General features: G+C 46.6%; 1 protein-coding gene across 1 annotated transcript in view; it reads left to right on the forward strand.

Annotated features, from left to right (window-relative positions):
• Nucleotides 1-12,358, forward strand: part of LOC137537172 (uncharacterized) — an 87,624-nt gene extending 75,266 nt beyond the window's left edge. The window contains 2 exon segments of the mRNA XM_068259291.1: nt 1,195-1,989; nt 7,103-12,358. Coding sequence (XP_068115392.1) covers nt 1,195-1,989; nt 7,103-9,051 — 2,744 coding nt within the window. The 3' untranslated portion in view covers nt 9,052-12,358.
• The last annotated feature ends 11,406 nt before the right edge of the window (nt 12,359-23,764 follow it).

The raw sequence follows: 23,764 nt of genomic DNA on the forward strand, positions 1-23,764 counted from the left end.
TATTGGGCAGAGCAGAGGTCGGGGGAACATACTTGTTATATATTGGGCAGAGCAGAGGTCGGGGCAAACATACTTGTTATATATTGGGCAGGGCAGAGGTCGGGGTGGACATACTTGTTATATATTGGGCAGAGGTCAGGGTGGACATACATACTTGTTATATATTGAGCAGAGCAGAGGTCGGGGTGGACATACTTGTTATATATTGGGCAGAGCAGAGGTCGGGGTGGACATACTTCTTATATATTGGGCAGAGCAGAAGTCGGGGTGGACATACTTGTTATATATTGAGCAGAGCAGAGGTCGGGGTGGACATACTTGTTATATATTGGGCAGAGCAGAGGTTGGGGTGGACATACTTGTTATATATTGAGCAGAGCAGAGGTTGGGCTGGACATACTTGTTATATATTGGGCAGAGCAGAGGTCTGGGTGGACATAATTGTTATATATTGGGCAGAGCAGAGGTCGGGGTGCACCTTCTTGTTATATATTGGGCAGAGCAGAGGTCAGGGTGGATATACTTGTATATTGGGCAGGGCAGAGGTCGGGGTTGACATACTTGTTATATATTGGGCAGAGCAGAGGTCGGGGTAGACACACTTGTTATATATTGGGCAGAGCAGAGGTCGGGGTTGACATACTTGTTATATATTGGGCAGAGCAGAGGTCAGGGTGGACATACTTGTTATATATTGGGCAGAGCAGAGGTCGGGGTTGACATACTTGTTATATATTGGGCAGAGCAGAGGTCGGGGTGGACATACTTGTTATATATTGGGCAGAGCAGAGGTCAGGGTGGACATACTTGTTATATATTGGGCAGAGCAGAGGTCAGCATGGACATACTTGTTATATATTGGGCAGAGCAGAGGTTGGGGTGGGCATACTTGTTATATATTGGGCAGAGCAGAGGTCGGGGTGGACATACTTGTTATATATTGGGCACAGCAGAGGTCGGGGTGGACATACTTGTTATATATTGGGCAGAGCAGAGGTTGGGGTGCACATACTTGTTATGTATTGGGCAGAGCAAGGCACACTGGAAGAGAGGACTGTGGCACTGAATGTGCAGACACCAGAGCTTATGGGATATTATAACCCCCTAGCAAAATATGTGCTTTTCTGTGCACTTTATTAGGCAGGATAGCCAGCTTGTTAATATATTACTGCTATAATTTGTTATTCTTTCCAGAACTAATGTGTGAGCTCAAAAAACAAGAGACTTACGTGAGGAGTGATCAGCAGTCTATGGAGGGCGGTGACATGATGAGAACAATTAAAGAGGAAGAAGAAGAGACATATGTGAGGAGTGATCAGCAGTCTATGGAGGAGGGAGACATGATGAGGACATGTAAAGAGGAAGAAAAAGGGACGAATGTGAGGAGTGATCAGCAGTCTATGGTGGAGGGTGACATGATGGGGGCAATTAAAGAGGAAGAAGAAGAGACATATGTGAGGAGTGATCAGCAGTCTATGGAGGAGGGAGACATGATGAGGACATGTAAAGAGGAAGAAGAAGAGCCGTATGTGAGGATTGATCAGCAGTCTATGGAGGAGGGTGACATGATGGGGACAATTAAAGAGGAAGAAGAAGAGACGAATGTGAGGAGTGATCAGCAGTCTATGGAGGAGGGTGACATGATGCAGACAATTAAAGAGGAAGAAGAAGAGACGAATGTGAGGAGTGATCAGCAGTCTGTGGAGGAGGGTGACATGATGAGGATAAAGAAAGAGGAAGAAGAAGAGACGAATGTGAGGAGTGATCAGCAGTCTATGGAGGAGGGTGACATGATGCGGACAATTAAAGATGAAGAAGAAGAGACGAATGTGAGGAGTGATCCGCAGTCTATGGAGGAGGGTGTCATGATGAGGACAAGTAAAGAGGAAGAAAAAGAGACAAATGTGAGGAGTGATCCGCAGTCTATGGAGGAGGGAGACACGATGAGAGCATCTAAGGAGGAAGACAGTTTTACAAGGATGAGCATTGGTGAGTGATAAACATTAGATATACAAATTGCTTATAAAGCTAAATAAATATAGAATCCACTCCCCTGTCCCCTTTCTGTACATCCCTCCTCAGCTCTCGGTGTCCTCTGGCCCCTTTTCCCCTATATTAGACCTGTTACAATAATGGGTGCTAGAATCTACTCCTGTGTCCCCCCCTCCCCATATCCCCCCTCAGCTCATCACCTCTGCCCCACCCCCCTCCCAGTGCTTGGTGCCCTCCTACGACCTGGACACAAGGTAGAATGATGCCACTCAATGGGGAGCATTAAGACAGCCTAGAGGCTGACAGCGTGTTCTGTTGCAACACAGGGGGCATAGGGCTGAGGAAGCGGCACCAATGTGACATCACATGGTGGGCGGGATCACAACAAAGGTATCAGCTGTCTCTAGGCTGAGTTGGTCAGTCTGGCAGATCGCTGGTTGGGTGATGAATGCTGGTCTGGAGCAGCTGTACACACGCCAGATTTTCAGATACCTCAGCTGACTTTAATCTAATGTGTGGGTGGGGCTTTATCTCTATTCTATTCCTCTGCAGTCTCAGAATCGTAAGTGTGTCAGAGTCGGTGATTTTAAGAAATTGCAGCAAAAATCATGGCAAATTTGCAGTGACTGTGTGCGCGATTCTGAGGCCTGACCACCACGGACGCAGACAGACACAGAAACCTGGCACTTTATTAGGCAGGATAGCCAGCTTGAGGCAGGGAGCACGCTTATCTGAATCATGTGCCTTGTGCTGCACATAGCAGAACACGCACTTCCGCACTATCCATTATATGCAATGGCCCACTCCGGAATTGCAAGTCATTCGCATATTTCCCATGATTATGGATCTGCTTTTTTATGCACAATGCGCACATTCCTGATTCCAATGTATCCCAAAATTACAAATGAACACAGGAAATGCGATGACAGAACTCCGCAAACCCCACAAAATCATGACAAGTGTGCTTCCTGCCTGATTCTCTAGAAGTGTGTAAGCTGGGGGGTGTTCTGTAAGATGCACGGCCACTTGTGCTGCAGACAAATCATGACAAGTGTGCTCCCGGCCTGAGTCTCTAGAAGGGTGTAAGCTGGGGGGTGTTCTGTAAGACGCACGGCCACTTGTGCTGCAGACAAATCATGACAAGTGTGCTCCCTGCCTGAGTCTCTAGAAGGGTGTAAGGCGGGGGGTGGGATGTTCTGTAAGATGCACGGCCACTTGTGCTGCAGACAAATCATGACAAGTGTGCTCCCTGCCTGAGTCTCTAGAAGGGTGTAAGCTGGGGGGTGTTCTGTAAGACGCTCGGCCACTTGTGCTGCAGACAAATCATGACAAGTGTGCTCCCTGCCTGAGTCTCTAGAAGGGTGTAAGCTGGGGGGTGTTCTGTAAGACATACGGCCACTTGTGCTGCAGACAAATCATGACAAGTGTGCTCCCTGCCTGAGTCTCTAGAAGGGTGTAAGCTGGGGGGTGTTCTGTAAGACGCACGGCCACTTGTGCTGCAGACAAATCATGACAAGTGTGCTCCCTGCCTGAGTCTCTAGAAGGGTGTAAGCTGGGGGGTGTTCTGTAAGATGCACGGCCACTTGTGCTGCAGACAAATCATGACAAGTGTGCTCCCTGCCTGAGTCTCTAGAAGGGTGTAAGCTGGGGGTGTTCTGTAAGAGGCATGGCCACTTGTGCTGCAGACAAATCATGACAAGTGTGCTTCCTGCCTGAGTCTCTAGAAGGGTGTAAGCTGGGGGGTGTTCTGTAAGATGCACGGCCACTTGCGCTGCAGACTAATCATGACAAGTGTGCTCCCTGCCTGAGTCTCTAGAAGGGTGTAAGCTGGGGGGTGTTCTGTAAGACGCACGGCCACTTGTGCTGCAGACAAATCATGACAAGTGTGCTCCCTGCCTGAGTCTCTAGAAGGGTGTAAGCTGGGGGTGTTCTGTAAGATGCACGGCCACTTGTGCTGCAGACAAATCATGACAAGGTTGCTCCCTGCCTGAGTCTCTAGAAGGGTGTAAGCTGGGGGGTGTTCTGTAAGACGCACGGCCACTTGTGCTGCAGACAAATCATGACAAGGTTGCTCCCTGCCTGAGTCTCTAGAAGGGTGTAAGCTGGAGGGAGTTCTGTAAGACGCATGGCCACTTGTGCTGCAGACAAATCATGACAAGTGTGCTCCCTGCCTGAGTCTCTAGAAGGGTGTAAGCTGGGGGGTGTTCTGTAAGACGCATGGCCACTTGTGCTGCAGACAAATCATGACAAGTGTGCTCCATGCCTGAGTCTCTAGAAGGGTGTAAGGCGGGGGGGGGGGATGTTCTGTAAGATGCACGGCCACTTGTGCTGCAGACAAATCATGACAAGTGTGCTTCCTGCCTGAGTCTCTAGAAGGGTGTAAGCTGGGGGGTGTTCTGTAAGATGCACGGCCACTTGCGCTGCAGACTAATCATGACAAGTGTGCTCCCTGCCTGAGTCTCTAGAAGGGTGTAAGCTGGGGGGTGTTCTGTAAGACGCACGGCCACTTGTGCTGCAGACAAATCATGACAAGTGTGCTCCCTGCCTGAGTCTCTAGAAGGGTGTAAGCTGGGGGTGTTCTGTAAGATGCACGGCCACTTGTGCTGCAGACAAATCATGACAAGTGTGCTCCCTGCCTGAGTCTCTAGAAGGGTGTAAGCTGGGGGGTGTTCTGTAAGACGCATGGCCACTTGTGCTGCAGACAAATCATGACAAGTGTGCTCCCTGCCTGAGTCTCTAGAAGGGTGTAAGCTGGAGGGAGTTCTGTAAGACGCATGGCCACTTGTGCTGCAGACAAATCATGACAAGTGTGCTCCCTGCCTGAGTCTCTAGAAGGGTGTAAGCTGGGGGGTGTTCTGTAAGACGCATGGCCACTTGTGCTGCAGACAAATCATGACAAGTGTGCTCCATGCCTGAGTCTCTAGAAGGGTGTAAGCTGGGGGGTGTTCTGTAAGGCGCATGGCCACTTGTGCTGCAGACAAATCATGACAAGTGTGCTCCCTGCCTGAGTCTCTAGAGGGGTGTAAGCTGGGGGTGTTCTGTAAGATGCACGGCCACTTGTGCTGCAGACAAATCATGACAAGTGTGCTCCATGCCTGAGTCTCTAGAAGGGTGTAAGCTGGGGGGTGTTCTGTAAGGCGCATGGCCACTTGTGCTGCAGACAAATCATGACAAGTGTGCTCCCTGCCTGAGTCTCTAGAGGGGTGTAAGCTGGGGGTGTTCTGTAAGATGCACGGCCACTTGTGCTGCAGACAAATCATGACAAGTGTGCTCCCTGCCTGAGTCTCTAGAAGGGTGTAAGCTGGGGGGTGTTCTGTAAGACGCTCGGCCACTTGTGCTGCAGACAAATCATGACAAGTGTGCTCCCTGCCTGAGTCTCTAGAAGGGTGTAAGCTGGGGGGTGTTCTGTAAGACATACGGCCACTTGTGCTGCAGACAAATCATGACAAGTGTGCTCCCTGCCTGAGTCTCTAGAAGGGTGTAAGCTGGGGGGTGTTCTGTAAGGCGCATGGCCACTTGTGCTGCAGACAAATCATGACAAGTGTGCTCCCTGCCTGAGTCTCTAGAGGGGTGTAAGCTGGGGGTGTTCTGTAAGACGCACGGCCACTTGTGCTGCAGACAAATCATGACAAGTGTGCTCCCTGCCTGAGTCTCTAGAAGGGTGTAAGCTGGGGGGTGTTCTGTAAGACGCGCGGCCACTTGTGCTGCAGACAAATCATGACAAGTGTGCTCCCTGCCTGAGTCTCTAGAGGGGTGTAAGCTGGGGGGTGTTCTGTAAGATCTACGGCCACTTGTGCTGCAGACAAATCATGACAAGTGTGCCCCCTGCCTGAGTCTCTAGAAGGGTGTAAGCTGGGGGGTGTTCTGTAAGATGCGCGGCCACTTGTGCTGCAGACTAATCATGACAAGTGTGCTCCCTGCCTGAGTCTCTAGAGGGGTGTAAGCTTGGGGGTGTTCTGTAAGACGCACGGCCACTTGTGCTGCAGACAAATCATGACAAGTGTGCTGCCTGCCTGAGCCTCTAGAAGGGTGTAAGCTGGGGGGGGGGGGTGTTCTGTAAGATACACGGGTACTTGTGATGCAGACAAATCATGACAAGTGTGCTGCCTGCCTGAGTCTCTATGCTCCTTTCAAATTTGAACCTAAAATGGTAAGATTAGGTAAATTTGCGAAAGGCAGGTAAGGTTAGCATAAACAAGCAATGATATTTACGCTTTCCTCCCACTATGTAAAATGATATATAAAGGTTAGAGCTGTCCCAATAAATTTGACTGTATTTGGTCTGGATGGTGCGACAAGAATTGTAGGACTGTATTGACAGACATTTACAAATCTATACCAGGTGATGAACTTTGTTACATGTTGCCTGAGGAAATCTTTTACAAAAAACTATACATAATCTCAGATTGCCGTGTACTACTACACTTAGAGCACCCATGCCTGCTCAATGAGTGTTTATAAGTTCTGACAGAATGATTTACTCTTCAATGAAAAGAGATATATGCTCGATAAGCTCCAGTGGGGGGATGGGATCTATCGGAAGGTATCTAGAATAATCAGTATTCACAGAGACTCTTGATATTGCACAAGTTGATAATTTCAGTTATATAACCAGTGACAATGGATGAATGAAGATTCTCTATTCGATATACGACAATAATCCATGAAGTATGATACATAGTGCTGAGACTGTGTGTAAGATGGATATATTCTGACGTGTATAACATGTAACAGTGATAATGATACTTCCTTCTCTTCTTCTTTTTCTTCGCCCCTTCATGTGTCTCTTCACATGGGGGAGCTACTATCTTTCTTTCTCCTCTTTTTTTTCTAAGAATGTATTGGCTTACCGTTATGTTCTTGTTATGGTATGTTGAAATGTTTTGTTATGTTGTATTTTGTATGCAAAAACCAAAAATACAATAAAAATGTACCTGTTACAAAAAAAATATATGCAAAGTTATGCAGCTGCTGCATTCGGTCCATTTGCAAACTGCAAAAACTTTGCCTCAACTTGGAATTCTCAGCAGCTCACTGACTCTCCCTAATGATAATTGCTCCTCCCCTGAAAATTCTCTAACAGGAAGTGATGATGTTTCTCTATTTGCAGGGCGGAGTCCCGGCATCAGGAACCTCTCAGAGACTCGTCTCTCTGTATCCACAGACTGTACAACGGATGGTGATGTCACTGGACAAGAGTCTCCTAGAGATATCCTGGTTACGCCAGATATCCCCCCAGACTCCCCTCACCTGTCTAACCCTGAGGGGCCTCATACCCAGCACAGCTCTCCCCCTGCTGGAGGGTCTCATTCCTGTTCCATGTGTGGGAAATGTTTTGTATGGAAATCAGAGCTTGTAAGACATGAGAGATCTCACACTGGTGAGAAGCCCTATTCATGTGCTGAGTGTGGGAAATGTTTTCGGTATAAATCAGTCCTTGTAAAACATGAGCGATCTCACACTGGTGAAAAACCTTATACATGTGCTGAGTGTGGGAAATGTTTTTCACAGAAATCAAGCCTTATCACTCATGAAAGATCCCACACTGGTGAAAAGCCCTATTCATGTGTTGCATGTGGAAAATGTTTTGCACAGAAATCTTATCTTCTCACTCATAAAAGATCCCACACTGGTGAGAAGCCCTATAGATGTGCTGAGTGTGGGAAATGTGTTGCGAGTAACGCAAACCTTGTCAAACATGAGAGATCTCACACTGGTGAGAAGCCCTATTCATGTGCTGAATGTGGGAAATGTTTTGGGTGTAAATCAAATCTTGTCCAACATGAGAGATCTCACAGTGGTGCAAAGCCTTACTCATGTGCTGAATGTGGGAAATGTTTTGGGTGTAAATCAAATCTTGTCCAACATGAGAGATCTCACACTGGTGAAAAACCTTATTTATGTGCTGAGTGTGGGAAATGTTTTGCAGAGAAATCACATCTTATTTCACATGAAAGATCTCACACTGGTGAAAAGCCTTATACATGTGCTGAGTGTGGGAAATGTTTTGCACTGAAATCACGCCTTATCTTACATGAAAGATCCCACACTGGTGAAAAGCCTTACTCATGTGCTGAGTGTGGGAAATGTTTTGTACAGAAATCACAGCTTGTTAGTCATGAAAGATCCCACACAGGTGGAAAGCCCTATGCGTGTTCTGAGTGTGGGAAATGTTTTCTAAAGAAATCACAGCTTGTCACACATGAGCGATCTCACACTGGTGAAAAGCCTTATACATGTGCTGAGTGTGGGAAATGTTTTGCACAGAAATTAAATCTTATCTCACATGAAAGACATCACACTGGTGAAAAGCCTTATACATGTGCTGAGTGTGGGAAATGTTTTGCACTGAAATCAAGCCTTATCTTACATGAAAGATCCCACACTGGTGAGAATCCCTATTCATGTGCTGAGTGTGGGAAATGTTTTCTAAATAAATCACTGCTTGTCATACATGAGCGATCTCACACTGGTGAAAAACCTTATTCATGTGCTGAGTGTGGGAAATGTTTTGCACAGAAATCAAATCTTATCTCACATGAAAGAATTCACACTGGTGAAAAGCCTTATATGTGTGCTGAGTGTGGGAAATGTTTTGCACGGAAATCAAGCCTTATCTCACATGACAGATTCCACACTGGTGAAAAGCCTTATACATGTGCTGAGTGTGGGAAATGTTTTGCACAGAAACAACAGCTTGTTAGTCATAAAAAATCCCACACTGGTGAGAATCCCTATTCATGTGCTGAGTGTGGGAAATGTTTTCTAAATAAATCACAGCTTGTCATACATGAGCGATCTCACACTGGTGAAAAACCTTATTCATGTGCTGAGTGTGGGAAATGTTTTGCACAGAAATCACATCTTATCTCACATGAAAGATCTCACACTGGTGAAAAGCCTTATACATGTGCTGAGTGTGGGAAATGCTTTGCACAGAAACAACAGCTTGTTAGTCATGAAAAATCCCACACTGGTGAGAAGCCCTACTCATGTGCTGAGTAAGGGGAATGCTTTCAGCATAAATCAAACCTCGTCACACATGAGATCTCACACTGAGAAAAGCCCTATTTTCAGGTGCTGAGTGTGGGAAATGTCTTGGCCAAAAGTGTTCTGATAAACTTTTTTTTTTTGCACAAAGAAGCATTATTACACAGTATACACAGAGGCTTCTTACATGCTACTCAGTGTATTGGTTTATAGAGCTTTAAAGTCCCTGAACTGAGGTGACATAGGGCTTGAGTCACAAAGCGGTGCTAACCTACTTAGCACCTCTAAAGTCTTTAGGCTCGCTAACCAGGGTGCTAAGTAGATTAGCACCGGTTTTCTCAATCAGATTGCGCGCTAAGTCCCATAGGCTTTAATGGGCACTTCGCGCGGAGCGTCCTGCGCTCTGTGCAGTGCGCGCGTAAGGTTTTAGGTGCAAACAGTTAGCACCACTTTGTGAATCAAGCCCATAGTGAGATAAATATGGGCACATATAATAAGCCTAGTTAGAACTTGCATGTATCCACTTTTAATATTTCTTATTGGAAGGGTTAATAAACCAGGGTTAATATCTATGCTAATGAAGCAGGTTCTGCAGCTGCATGCAGCCACAGCTCTCCTGAAGAGTAAATAGAAGCCAAAAAACTTGTTATATGTCTTATAAAACACCCCTGATAACAAGAGTGCTGAAAAGTGAATTATTTGTTTTTGTTGGGAGCTGACTGAGCCAGATTTTATGTCACACTGATATGGCTGCTTTGTACATTTCAGAGTCAGAAATTAACCCCCTTAAATTAAAAACAAGAAGGTGAGACTCCAAGAAAGCTCTGTATACAATTGTTATGTACCTAATGTGAGCAGCAGATGTGGGAATATTAGAAGATCCCATTTATCCAGAATGAACTGAGGAAAGGAGATTTCCCTCTCTGTAATTTTTTTACATTCATAAAAAATATGTGAACCTTTTATTTTTTGTATGTATCATTGGCTGAGTTTCTACAGAGGGTTGGAACTGTGAATAAAGGCAATGCAATTGAAGTCTGTAACGATTGGTGTCAGCACACAGAGAGAATCTGATTATTGGTGATCTGCAGTATCACCAACAATACAGATATATACCTGATTATTGATGATCTGCAGAATCACCAATAATACAAGTATAACTAACCTCTGGACCCCTGATAAAGTGTAAGTGTTTTGGTGCAACAGTAGATTGTCTCCCGTGGAGCGAGAGACACAATAACCGATGAGCAAGGACCACCTGAGGAGCAGGTGGCCCTTGGCTGTATGAGGAGTATCTCCTAGTGAGGGGCTAGAGATACCCTTAGAGTAAATGATTCCTTGTATTGCTGGGAATCAGACTATACTACAGTCAAAGGACCCCTGAGGGCTAGAGTCCCTGACTGGGCTGCAGAGAGGCTCCTCTAAAGAGCAGGGAGTCTCTGCAGCTACCTGGCACCTAACATGGTGGTGTCACAGGTAGTACAGACAGACTGAACACCCAAGGAGTGAGTGACAGCCAGCAGGGTCGGCCAGGCCAGGTCAGCAACACACGAGCAGATAAGGTACAGAGACAGAAGGCTGATTCGGTAACCAGGTACAGGCAGGGTTGGCAACAGGTAGTCAGATATGCAAAGGTAGCGAATCAGAAAGCAGGAGAGAGGTCAAGAGAGTAATAGGTCATAACAGATATCAAACAGAGGCCTAGTCTAGAGTGTGAGGTCCGTGGTCTCAACACCCTGGAACTGGTCTAAAGTATAACACAGTAATGACACAGTATCCCTAAGCTTGGGTGTGAGGTCCGTGGTCTCAACACCCTGGAACTGGTCTAAAGTAACACAAGCGTAATCTGGATAAGTGTGAATTCCCAGGTCCACCTGGTTCTAACACACTGTGGGATCTGACTATGGTCTGAGTGCTAACACCTATGTATTCGCAACGGCAGACAACCCGAGACTGACCAGCGAGATCCATATATAGTGCAGCACTCCCCAGCGCTATTCAGCCAATGACAATCTGCGCTGGGATCAGCTGATCAGCTGATCCCTCTTCTCTTGGCATAAAGGTCCTGCCTCCCAGCGCGCGCAGCTCTTCATCTGTGTGCACTAGAAGGCTCAGATACACCAGACACATGCTGCTGTGCGGAAACCGCCGGTCTGAACGCGGAGACAGCCGCCCCGCCGCCAGACCGCGCGGCGGCATCTCTGCAATCCTTTACAAAGTCCAAATAAGAAATGTAGCCCTCTTTTCTAAATAAATAGATCCCTACTTGTGGCCCTATAGATGGCGTTTGTACCCCAGCTCTTATGGGTGCTGTTGCCGTGTAGCAGGAAGCTAGCTTAGCCAGAGGCATTGTGGGTATTTGTATTATTCTGTCAGCCCGGTGGGAAGGTATAGGGAGAATTAGCAGTGGAGGAGAGAGAATGGCTGCTGGTCACCAGAGATCTGGGCATGTGCAGAGAGATGCACCCCTCATTCATTACATTTCATGCTGAATATCCCCCCAGCCAGGCCTCCTACAGTCCCCCTATGTATAGGGTAGGGAGGGGACCCCCGTACCACTTCTGTGTAGCAATGCAGACCTCCAGCACCGCTTGTTCCCAGATATCACATATATACCAATCTAGGACTCTGTAATTTGATATAGCAGCAGCTCGGGTGACTCCTCCTTACCCTCAAAATGTGGAACTTATCTAAAGAATAGGGGTGATGGGCAAACTCCAATACCTCTGATTCTCAACAGACGCGTATTGCCCAATACCACCTAGTACTTTGTATATTTATTTCTGATTATATTTTCAACATTTTATATGTGTTACTATATATGATTGCTCAATAGTTTGGTTATTGATTTGATACTGACACCAAATAGATTGACAAAAATGTAATTCTACAACTGGCGGGGCCCTTGCCAACAGTCACATCTGTCAAATATTTGTTTACTTCAAAAGTCTCAACACATATTACATCCCCTGTTATAGAAGTCATTATAATTTATTATAATCATTTTCACTTCTATAAACCAATGTTTATATAATAATAATAATAATCCGAACATTTATATAGCGCTTTTCTCCTGTCGGACTCAAAGCGCTCAAGAGCTGCAGCCACTGGGACGCGCTCATGAGGCCACCCTGCAGTGTTAGGGAGTCTTGCCTTGAACTCCTTACTGAATAGGTACTTGACCTAGCCAGGATTTATATAGCACTCACATTGCCAATCACTCACATATTTCCAAGGCTTATGATATTCACTTTCTCCCTTTAGTCGACCTTGCTGAGAATTTCTTAATTTTAAATGTTTTAACAATTTGATTTGTGATGCAAATACTGTTTTTGTATACCAAACAATTACAGGATGCAAGAATATGTTTCCTGTTTGCTGCAGTAATAAAAGTTTTTTTTTCTATTCTTTTCATTCATTTTTTTTAATCGTTTAAAAAATGTAACTTAAAATATTAACAATTATATTCTACCTTCTTTCTGATAATTACATGTAATCTCTGCTGCCTGTAATTCAATTCTTTAGATAGACTTAACAATAGACCTTAGTCCCTAATTATTTCAATTTTTTCACCCATCCTATGTAAATGTATCAATTTGTATAATACGTATTATAAAGAGAAACTGTTTAATCTTGTTTCAATGTATTACATGTATGTACTTGTCTATGCAATATAACTCCCCCATACAACCTTTATGAATGAACTCAAGGAAAAAAACAACTTTTGAATCACTTCCTAACTGGACCTTACTTAAGATGAATCTGAACTCTTGCACAAGACAAAATAAGAAACAGAGAAATGCACCCTGTATGTATTTAGAGAGTTTAGCCTGTCTAATTCCACCTGATTTGTGTCTAATCACAAGTTGTAATTTGATCTCTTCCTGTGTCACCTGACTGCCATTTTCAGGTAAGGCAGATAAGCTCATTTGAAAGCACAGGATGTTAATATGTCTGCTTCCATGAAAGCAGGAAAGAGAAACAGCGCAGATTTATGTTCGGATTTGTAACAGCTGTAACAAAGAAATGTTTTTCTTTCAAGGTATTATGCTGTTGCATGTATTTTAGAGCAGAGAGGAAGTTCTGAGTTCAGGTCCGCTTTACCAGCAAACCTTCTTTGTTCCTTATGTGTAATTATATCACTGTGTAAGTTAACTCTTTCATTTCTTACAATAAACAAACCTTTAGATATGATGACAAAACTGATAGACCCTTCTTGAATAAGCAAACCAATAACCTTGGGCTGAAAATGTAAACATGATGATAAATCTGACCTGTCAATGTCATTACTTTTTCATCCATAGTAAAATTATTATAAATATTAGCTGAAATAATAACAATGCACATCATTAGTTGGAATTCCTGACATTGTTACATGTATTGAAATGTGCTCCCTTCCAGCTATTGATATAATTGTGGTGTTAATACATTCATCTTGATGGTATTCCTATCATTTATTTGCCCTCAGATCAGTATGATGTAATGATTAATCAAGCTATGTATATTAAGGAGCCAATCAGAGCTCCGACACGTGTGAGCGGTTTCCTGTGTGGCAATTGATGTTCTAAATAAAGACTTGGCGCTTTTTACCCTTCCAACTGGTGTAGCGGGACATCCTTTTTGGAAATCTGGCTTTGAGATGTTTTGGATCCCTGGCTGCCAGCTGGTTTTGCATTAGTGATTGCAGCAGCTCTACCTCCTACCAATGATTTAATGTATACCTGTATTTTTTAAATATGTTATACCTCTTTTAAAAGTTTGTGTTATTATTTGGAAATTTATAGCATATTCAGTTTGATCTTCCAAACATACTGTATCCTTGCCAACTGTGATCTTTGTTCGCTATCAATTAATCTTAAAACTATATAATTGAAAAATGTATTATTGCAGGACATGATACTAATGCAATTTGTACAATAATATTTTCCATCATCTGATTTAAATGTACATTTTATGTTATCTATCTAGCCTTTTGCTTTCTTAGAAGCCCTATTATCTCCAAATCAGATTGCAAAGTTTCTATCTACAAACTGTTAATTATAAAATCAATAATACTTTTACTATCTAAAATCCCTTCAGTAATGATTCAATCAAATTTGCAAAGTAACATTGCCATAAGGGATATCTTGTGGACATTTTCCCAATCAAAATATTACATTTCCAAACAATAATCACACATTTACCTTCTCTCAAAAAGTAATTTGATCTAAAAATGATTAAATAAAATTAAACTTCCCTTATAGAGCCTTTTTGTTTGTACAATGTCCCTCTGAATTTTTCACTATTGTATGGGAGATATCGCAGAATCTGTAAAACTAACCCGGTTCTAAAACAATAAACAATCGAACATAAAACATCGAAACAAGAATTCTTCTTCAGATGTGTCAGTAAAGTTGTATGTGTCTAGAGATTTTAGGTTTCACTTCTCCGGCTCAGTTCATCTTGTGTATCAGTTACGTAAAACTCAGTGTAACTCAGTTCATGAAGAAATGAAAATCTCTTTAATAATCTTCATGCTCAAGCCCTTCCGTTTAGGCCTGAACGATTTTAGGAAAAGATTGAATTGCACGATTTCTGTCAGAAATTGCGAATTCGATTCACAATTTTCTTCAAATGAAGCTTGAGCACTGAATTCACAATGTATTTACACAGTAACATTTACAAACACGCACTGACAGAAAATGACATCATACGCAGAGCTGTGGCGTTGGAGTCGAGGAGTCAGAGCAATTTTGGGTACCTGGAGTAGGAGTCGGTGGTTTCATAAACTGAGGAGTCGGATGATTTTTGTACCGACTCCACAGCCCTGATCATACCATCAAATTGATAGTATGATGTGATTTTCTGTTAGGTTTGTAAATGTTACTGCATTATGTGAATTTATCAAAACAATGGGTCAGTGAGGTGAGAGCAGCTTGCAGGTCAGTCCAGCCCTTCTGAAGCCCGCTGTGCACTGCAGTAACAGCTCGCAAATTTCGAAAAAGAGGATCCTGTCACGTGATTGTCAAAGCGGCGGTTTTGAAGATATGAAGCTTTCCCACTGTGTGCAGCCAGTAACAATCCAGTGACAGTGCTTCTCCTGCTGTGCACTGTCCCGGCCACAAGGATCCGTTTGTGTGAGCAGCAGCAAGTCAGCAACTTCCTTCCCTTACCTCAGATCTGCAGGGTAGGCTTCGTCCGGCCGCTGTGCAGTAATAACAAACTGCTAAGTAAGATGACGGTGACCGTTACTCTTACCACCTCTGGACGTAGGGGCAGAGAAGGGGTCAGTGCAGTGACAGTGCTTCTCCTAAAGCCCGCTATGCAGTAACAGCTCGAGCTCGCTGCTCCACGCACAGTAGTCAGTGCCGCGGCTATCAGCACTCTCGGTGGGGCTCACTCTTTCCTTCCTCCTACTACGTCATCAGCTAGGCCGCGGGCCGGCCACAAGAATCAGTTTGTGAGCAACGTAGAGTCCTTCCTTAGCTCTCAGAGTCTGCAGGCCTGTCAGTCAAGCTTCAGCCAGTTATAAAGCCTGGCCCTAGAAACACAATTTTGGGATTAATCACAGCTCCTTTGCACAGTGCCCAGCAGCAGCAGGCCAGCACACAACAGCTTCGCAGATCACCACATCAAGCTGTGCCCTCATCCACACTGTGTTACAGGAGGCGGAGCTGTGATTAATCCTAACAAAAAAAATTGTGTTTAGTATCAGGCTTGATGACTGGCTGATCGGCTGAAGCTTGACTGACAGGCCAGTGCAGAGTCTCAGAGAGCTTAAGGAAGGACTCTAATCCTAGTGGCCCAGCTGATGAAGTAGTAGTTTGGTGTAATAACAGCTTGCGCTGCCCTCCGGCCCCACCATTTATTTTATTACATGTAACTTTAATACAGTTTTACTTTGTGGGTGGTGATATATTCATTGCAGGCAAATGTAGACAGTGCATGGGGGAGGGATCTGTGGTGTTGCTGGCAGGAGGCTGAACACTCTGCACTGGACCTGGAGTGTATGAGGGCGGAGGGCGGAGCCTAGTGGTGGCGGGGTCTGTGTGCTCTGTGCGGGACAGTGGAGCTGTGCAAAGCAATGCGTGTATGAAGGCGGTGGAGCCTTCTGTGAATTCACTGCTGTGGTTTTGTGATGACGCTGGAGACAGTGAACGGTGACACTGTACGGACTCGGATCCTGTGTGTCTCATTGGGTATGAGGGCAGTGGGGGGGCGGATCCAGAGCAGCCCACAGTGTGCCAATCTTGGATCTAATTGGTATGACAGCGGCAGGTGGAGCTGTAGAGCGCAGCCCAGCTTCTCCAATTCCCTGGAACTTCTTATTGCATATGAGGGTAGAGATGGGAAGTTCGGATCTTTTCAATGATCCGGATGATTCGAATCGGATCATTGAAAAGATCCGGATCTTTGATCCGAATCTCGGATCATTTTACAAGGGAAGCATTCGGGGGTGAAATGACTAGCACGACAGGAGAAGGGGAGGGGGGTGGACACACAGAGAAGGGGAGAAGATGGACAGAGGGCAGGGAGTGGACAGAGAAGGGAGGAGGGACGAGCAGAGAGCAGAAATGTTTGTTTGCACACAATACCCACATGCTGCAATCATTATGCTTTACATATATTTCACCTACATGTTCATCTGTATACTTTGAATGGAAACGTCGCACAGTGAAAGAAAGCATTCCCAGAAGATAAGTGCAGCTGTTTAGAGGAGTGCAGGAGGATCATATTGCCCTGCAATCACAGTGCCTGCAAAGTTACTGAGCTATGCTGAGCTGAGCCAAAAGTTTCCAATGTGTTCACTGTGCACAACTAGGAACAGACAGCCTATAATGAGCAGCACATTTCAGCCAGTATGTGTGCTGTACACATATCTGGCAGTGGCACCCATGTCCCCTCTACCTGTCCCTGCAAGGCTGGCTCCCCTGAGTCCCCTCCAACAGAGCAATCCATCTCTGCTCTGCTTCCAGGACCCCGCTGCCCGCTGAGAAGGGGTGTGTCGCTCCTGGCCCCGCCCCTTTTGCGATCCGAATCACTCATTTTGATGATTCGGATGACTCGACTCACAAAATAGATTCGGATCAAAGATCCGAATCGTTCATGATCCGGACAACACTATATGAGGGCGGTGGGGGGTGGATCCAGAGCGGCACACAGCTTCGCCAATCGCTGGATCTATTTGGCATGATGGCGCGGCGGAAGGTGGAGCGCACGGACCAGCACAGCTACTAGCGACCACTAGATTGTCTTCACAGGAATCGTGGTTTCAGTTTAAAACTGCAAAATTGTTCAGCCTTACTTCCGTTCCTCGCAAACTTCCGAAATGCCATTAATTTCTTTCAGCAATGGAAGCAGGTCATCCTTTCTTCATCTCCATGCAGTAAAATACCGTGCCAGTGTGAGAGGGCCCTTAGGTTGGGAATGTTTGTGCTCTCTCCAGTCCCCAGTCCTGCATGGAGTTATCCACCCCCTCTGGTAAGCCCCTGGGGTTACATTACAGTGCATTAGCATGTTCCATCCTCCAGGCAGAATGGTACCTTGGTTAAACAAACTTAGCATGGAAGCCGTGCATGATAGCGCATGATGGCATAAGCAGGCAGTCCAAGCTATGCAGTGACATGGAAGCTGTGTATGATAGCGCATGATGTGTATAAGCAGGCAGTCCAAGCTATGCAGTGACATGAAAGCTGTGCATGACAGCACATGATGGTATAAGCAGGCAGTCCAAGCTATGCAGTGACATGGAAGCTATACATGATGGCACATCATGGTATAAGCAGGCAGTCCAAGCTATGCAGTGACATGGAAGCCGTGCATGATGGGGCATGATGGTATAAGCAGGCAGTCCAAGCTATGCAGTGACATGGAAGCTGTGCATGATGGCATAAGCAGGCAGTCCAAGCTATGCGGTGACATGGAAGCCGTGCATGATAGCGCATGATGGTATAAGCAGGCAGTCCAAGCTATGCAGTGACATGGAAGCTGTGCATGATAGCGCATGATGGCATAAGCAGGCAGTCCAAGCTATGCAGTGACAGGGAAGCCGTACATGATAGCGCATGATGATATAAGCAGGCAGTCCAAGCTATGCAGTGACATGGAAGCTGTGCATGATGGGGCATGATGGCATAAGCAGGCAGTCCAAGCTATGCAGTGACATGGCAGCTGTGCATGATAGTGCATGATGGTATAAGCAGGCAGTCCAAGCTATGCAGTGACATGGAAGCCGTGCATGATAGCATAAGCAGGCAGTCCAAGCTATGCAGTGACATGGAAGCTGTGCTTGATAGCGCATGATGGCATAAGCAGGCAGTCCAAGCTATGCAGTGACAGGGAAGCCGTACATGATAGCACTAGATGATATAAGCATGCAGTCCAAGCTATGCAGTGACAGGGAAGCCGTACATGATAGCACATGATGATATAAGCAGGCAGTCCAAGCTATGCAGTGACTTGGAAGCCGCGCATGATGGCATAAGCAGGCAGTCCAAGCTATGCAGTGACATGGAAGCTGTGCATGATAGCGCATGATGGTATAAGCAGGCAGTCCAAGCTATGCAGTGACATGGAAGCTGTGCATGATGGCATAAGCAGGCAGTCCAAGCTATGCAGTGACATTGAAGCTGTGCATGAAAGCGCATGATGGGATAAGCAGGCAGTCCAAGCTATGCAGTGACATGGAAGCTGTGCATGATAGCGCATGATGGCATAAGCATGCAGTCCAAGCTATGCAGTGACATGGAAGCCGTGCATGATGGCACATGATGGTATAAGCAGTCAGTCCAAGCTATGCAGTGACATGGAAGCCGTGCTTGATAGCACATGATGGCATAACCAGGCAGTCCAAGCTATGCAGTGACATGGAAGCAGTGCATGATGGGACATGATGGCATAAGCAGGCAGTCCAAGCTATGCAGTGACATGGAAGCAGTGCATGATGGGACATGATGGTATAAGCAGGCAGTCCAAGCTATGCAGTGACATGGAAGCCGTGCATGAGGACATAGGCAGGCAATCCCAAAATGCTGCCAGAAACGCTCCAGTGGGTCCCAGCCCTTAAAGTTCAGATAGCGGCTTTGGGTGTGTATTTTGATGTTCCTTTCACTTCAAACTCCTTAATTAAAAGATTTATTAGGGTGGTAAAAAGGAAGTCAGTGGTGAAGTAACCTACTGAGCCCCCATGGGATCTAAAGTTAGTTTTAAATTCTATTATTGAGCTTTCATTTGAGCCATTTGATCAAATTTCTATTAAGGATTTAGGGCTCTTTCCCACTAAGACGTTCCGTTAGATGCGACGTTAAGGTTGCATAACGTGCCCCTAACGCAACGCATGTGAGCTTTGAAGTTGGACGTTATATAGAGCCGCGTTATGCGGCTCTTGATGCGTCCATGATGCATACTTTTTGACGCATACTATCGGACCAATGCGGGAAATTAAAAAAAACAACAAAACAGTACTGAGCATGTGCAAACTTCCGAACGCAGCCACATACGAGTATAACGCACAGCACGCTGCACTTTCATTTACCGTGCTGCGTTATACTCCAACGCAACGTGGTCACTGTGAACAGCCCATTTTTCAGTGCTGTGAGTTGGGCTGCATTACAGGCTGCTCTAACGTGCGCCTGTAATGTCCCACTGTGAAAGCAGCCTTAACATGCAAAACTTGTTCTTTGGTGGCAATTACCACAGCCAGACGTATTGGAGAAATTCAGGCTCTTAATATCAGACCACCTTTTATGTGGGTTCTGGGGATAGGGTTAGATTTAGATTACCACCCTCCTTTTGTTTATCCCTTGGCTGGATAGTGTGGCTGGATAGTGTACTGGTTAAGGGCTCTGACACAGGAGATCAGGGTTCAAATCTTGGCTCTGCTCGTTCAGAAAGCCAACACCCATTCAGTAGGAGACCTTGGGCAAGACTCCCCAACACTGCTACTGCCTATACAGCGCGTCCTAGTGGCTGCAGCTCTGGCGCTTTGAGTCCACCAGGAGAAAAGCGCAATATAAATGTTCTGTGTCTGTGTCTTTTCTTCAAAAGTCATGTCAGATTTCCACAAAGAACAGGAAATTATCATTCCTTCCTTCTGTTCAAATCCTTCTAAAAAAAAAAGAGGAAAAATTGAACTCGCTGGATTTGAAAAAGATGATTGTGTTATGTTTAGAGAAAACTTCCACATGGAGGAAGGAAGATTATTTGTTTATTCATTTTCAGGGTTTGTTTATTCAGTTTCAGGAAAAGGGATAAACGCATCAAAAAGTACACTAAGTAATTGGTTGATGTTATGTATACATAAAGCATCTGAAATCGCAGGGAAGCCAGCTCCTGAGAATATAAAAGCGCATTCCACTATGGCTGTACTATGTGCAGGTGCAGAGCACTCCCAGCAATGGGAGCAAGACAGGGGAGCGCACCTGGCCGGACTGCACCTGCTCCGACTGGCCCTGACTGGAGGATTTTCCAGGGCTAGTTGCGGCAGAACAGAGTGGCAGAGAGGACAGCATGGGAGGGATCAGGCCGGAGGGGGCTGGAGGAAGTCCCAGGTATGTATGTGTTTTTGTAATTGCTCCCTCTCAGGTACACTTTAAAGTGCTGTCAGCAGTGGTCCCGCTCTGAGAGGAGGTAATATTTACTTCTCCTGATGGACCTGTCATGCAGGCAAGTGGAAGCCAATAATTACTCTTACTGGTAATTTGTTTTCCACGTAGTCCAACACGACAGGTGGATATACCCACCCTAATTATGTTAAGTATCCTACTGATACAAGGTAATATTTTATGAGGTTAGAGAGTAAGAGGTGCTATTTATGTCTGTAACCATTACAGGCCACACCCACCACCTCCTCCTCTACTACCAGCATCAGGCCACACCCACCACTTCCTCCTCTACTACCAGCACCAGGCCACACCCACCACCTCCTCTACTACCAGCTCTACCAGCACCAGGCCACACCCACCACCTCCTCCTCTACTATCAGCACCAGGCCACACCCACCACCACCTCTACTACCAGCACCAGGCCGCACCCACCACTAGAGTTGGGCCGAACCTCCGATTTTAGGTTCGCGAACCGGGTTCGCGAACTTCCACGGAAGGTTCAGTTCGCGTTAAAGTTCGCGAACCGCAATAGACTTCAATGGGGATGCGAACTTTGAAAAAAAAAAAATTATGCTGGCCACAAAAGTGATGGAAAAGATGTTTCAAGGGGTCTAACACCTGGAGGGGGGCATGGCGGAGTGGGATACACGCCAAAAGTCCCCGGGAAAAATCTGGATTTGACGCAAAGCAGCGTTTTAAGGGCAGAAATCACATTGAATGCTAAATGACAGGCCTAAAGTGCTTTAACCTCCCTGCCGGTTATCCCGAGCTCAGCTCGGGTTAACCTGCCGCGGAGGATTCCTCAGGCCCTGCTGGGCCGATTTGCATAATTTTTTTTTTGTTACACGCAGCTAGCACTTTGCTAGCTGCGTGTAACTTACGATCGCCGCCGCTCCCCGCCGATTCGCCGCAACCCGCCGCGACAGAGGGTGTCCCCCCCCCCGAGACCCGTGCGCTGCCTGGCCAATCAGTGCCAGGCAGCGTCGAGGGGTGGTTCGGGACTCCCTCTGACGTCACGACGTCGATGACGTCGGTGACGTCATCGCGCCCGTCGCCATGGCGACGGGGGAAGCCCTCCTGGAAATCCCGTTCAGAACGGGATTTCCGGATGGGTATATGCGCCGGCGGCGATCGGCGCATTCGGGGGGACGCCGCAGGGAGGGGGGAAGCATGTAGCTAGCGCTAGGCTAGCTACATGCTAAAAAAAAAAAAAATAATGCGAAAAAACACCCTCCCTGCCGTGCGCAGCATTTTTTTATAACGGCAGGGAGGTTAAAACATCTTGCATGTGTATACATCAATCAGGTAGTGTAATTAAGGTACTGCTTCACTGACACACCAAACTGTTCACTGAACAGAACAGGTATACAGTGGTGGGTTCATAGAACAGAACAGGTATACAGTGGCGGGTTCACTGAACTGAACAGGTATGCAGTGGCGGGTTCACTGAACACAACAGGTATGCAGTGGTGGGTTCACTGAACAGGTATGCAGTGGTGGGTTCACAGAACAGGTATGCAGTGGCAGGTTCACTGAACAGGTATGCAGTGGTGGGTTCACTGAACAGGTATGCAGTGGTGGGTTCACTGAACAGAACAGGTATGCAGTAGCGGGTCCACTGAACAGAACAGGTATACAGTGGCGGGTTCACAGAACAGAACAGGTATACAGTGGCGGGTTCACTGAACTGAACAGGTATGCAGTGGTGGGTTCACAGAACAGGTATGCAGTGGCAGGTTCACTGAACAGGTATGCAGTGGTGGGTTCACTGAACAGGTATGCATTGGTGGGTTCACTGAACAGAACAGGTATACAGTGGCGGGTCCACTGAACAGAACAGGTATGCAGTGGCGGGTTCACTGAACGCAACAGGTATGCAGTGGTGGGTTCACTGAACAGGTATGCAGTGGTGGGTTCACAGAACAGGTATGCAGTGGCAGGTTCACTGAACAGGTATGCAGTGGTGGGTTCACTGAACAGGTATGCAGTAGTGAGTTCACTGAACAGGTATGCAGTGGTGGGTTCACAGTACAGGTATGCAGTGGTGGGTTCACAGAACAGGTATGCAGTGGTGGGTTCACAGAACAGGTATGCAGTGGTGGGTTCACTGAACAGGTATGCAGTGGTGGGTTCACAGTACAGGTATGCAGTGGTGGGTTCACAGAACAGGTATGCAGTGGTGGGTTCACAGAACAGGTATGCAGTGGCGGGTTCACTGAACAGGTATGCAGTGGTGGGTTCACTGAACAGGTATGCAGTGGTGGGTTTACAGAACAGGTATGCAGTGGCAGGTTCACTGAACAGGTATGCAATGGGCTCACTGAACAGAACAGGTATGCAGCCAGGAACAAGCTAAGCCTAACTAATCTTTCCCTATGAGAGACAGTCTGCAGCAGCTCGCCCTACTCTCACTAATGCAGGCACACGAGTGACCGTAATGGCCGCCGCTGCCTGCCTTATATAAGGGGGATGGGGCTCCAGGGGCTAGTGTAGCCTAATTGGCTACACTGGGCCTGCTGACTGTGATGTAGAGGGTCAAAGTTGACCCTCCATGGTGCATTATGGGGCGAACCGAACTTCCGCAAAAGTTCGCCTGCGGGACGCGAACGCGAACCACTGAAGTTCGCATGGAACCGTTCGCAGGCGAACCGTTCGGCCCAACTCTACCCACCACCTCCTCCACTACTACCAGCACCAGGCCACACCCACCACCTCCTCTTCTACTATCAGCACCAGGCCACACCCACCACCTCCTCCTCTACTACCAGCACCAGGCCACACCCACTACCTCCTCCTTTACTACCACCTTTACAAGCACCAGGCCACACCCACCACCTCCTCTACCAGCACCAGGCCACACCCACCACCTCCTCCTCTACGACCAGCTCTACCATCATCAGGCAACACCCACCACCTCCTCCTCTACTACCAGCTCTACCAGCACCAGGCCACACCCATCTCCCCCTCCTCAACTACCAGCTCTACCAGCACCAGGCCACACCCACCACCACCTCCTCTACTACCAGCTCTACCAGCACCAGGCCACACCCACCACCTCATCCTCTACTACCAGCTCTACCAGCACCAGGCCACACCCACAACCACCTCCTCTACTACCAGCTCTACCAGCACCATGCCACACCCACTACCTCCTCCTTTACTACCAGTTCTACCAGCAGCAGGCCACACCCACCACCTTC

This window comes from Hyperolius riggenbachi, chromosome 10 (genome assembly GCF_040937935.1).
Source record: "Hyperolius riggenbachi isolate aHypRig1 chromosome 10, aHypRig1.pri, whole genome shotgun sequence".
Lineage (NCBI taxonomy): Eukaryota > Metazoa > Chordata > Amphibia > Anura > Hyperoliidae > Hyperolius > Hyperolius riggenbachi.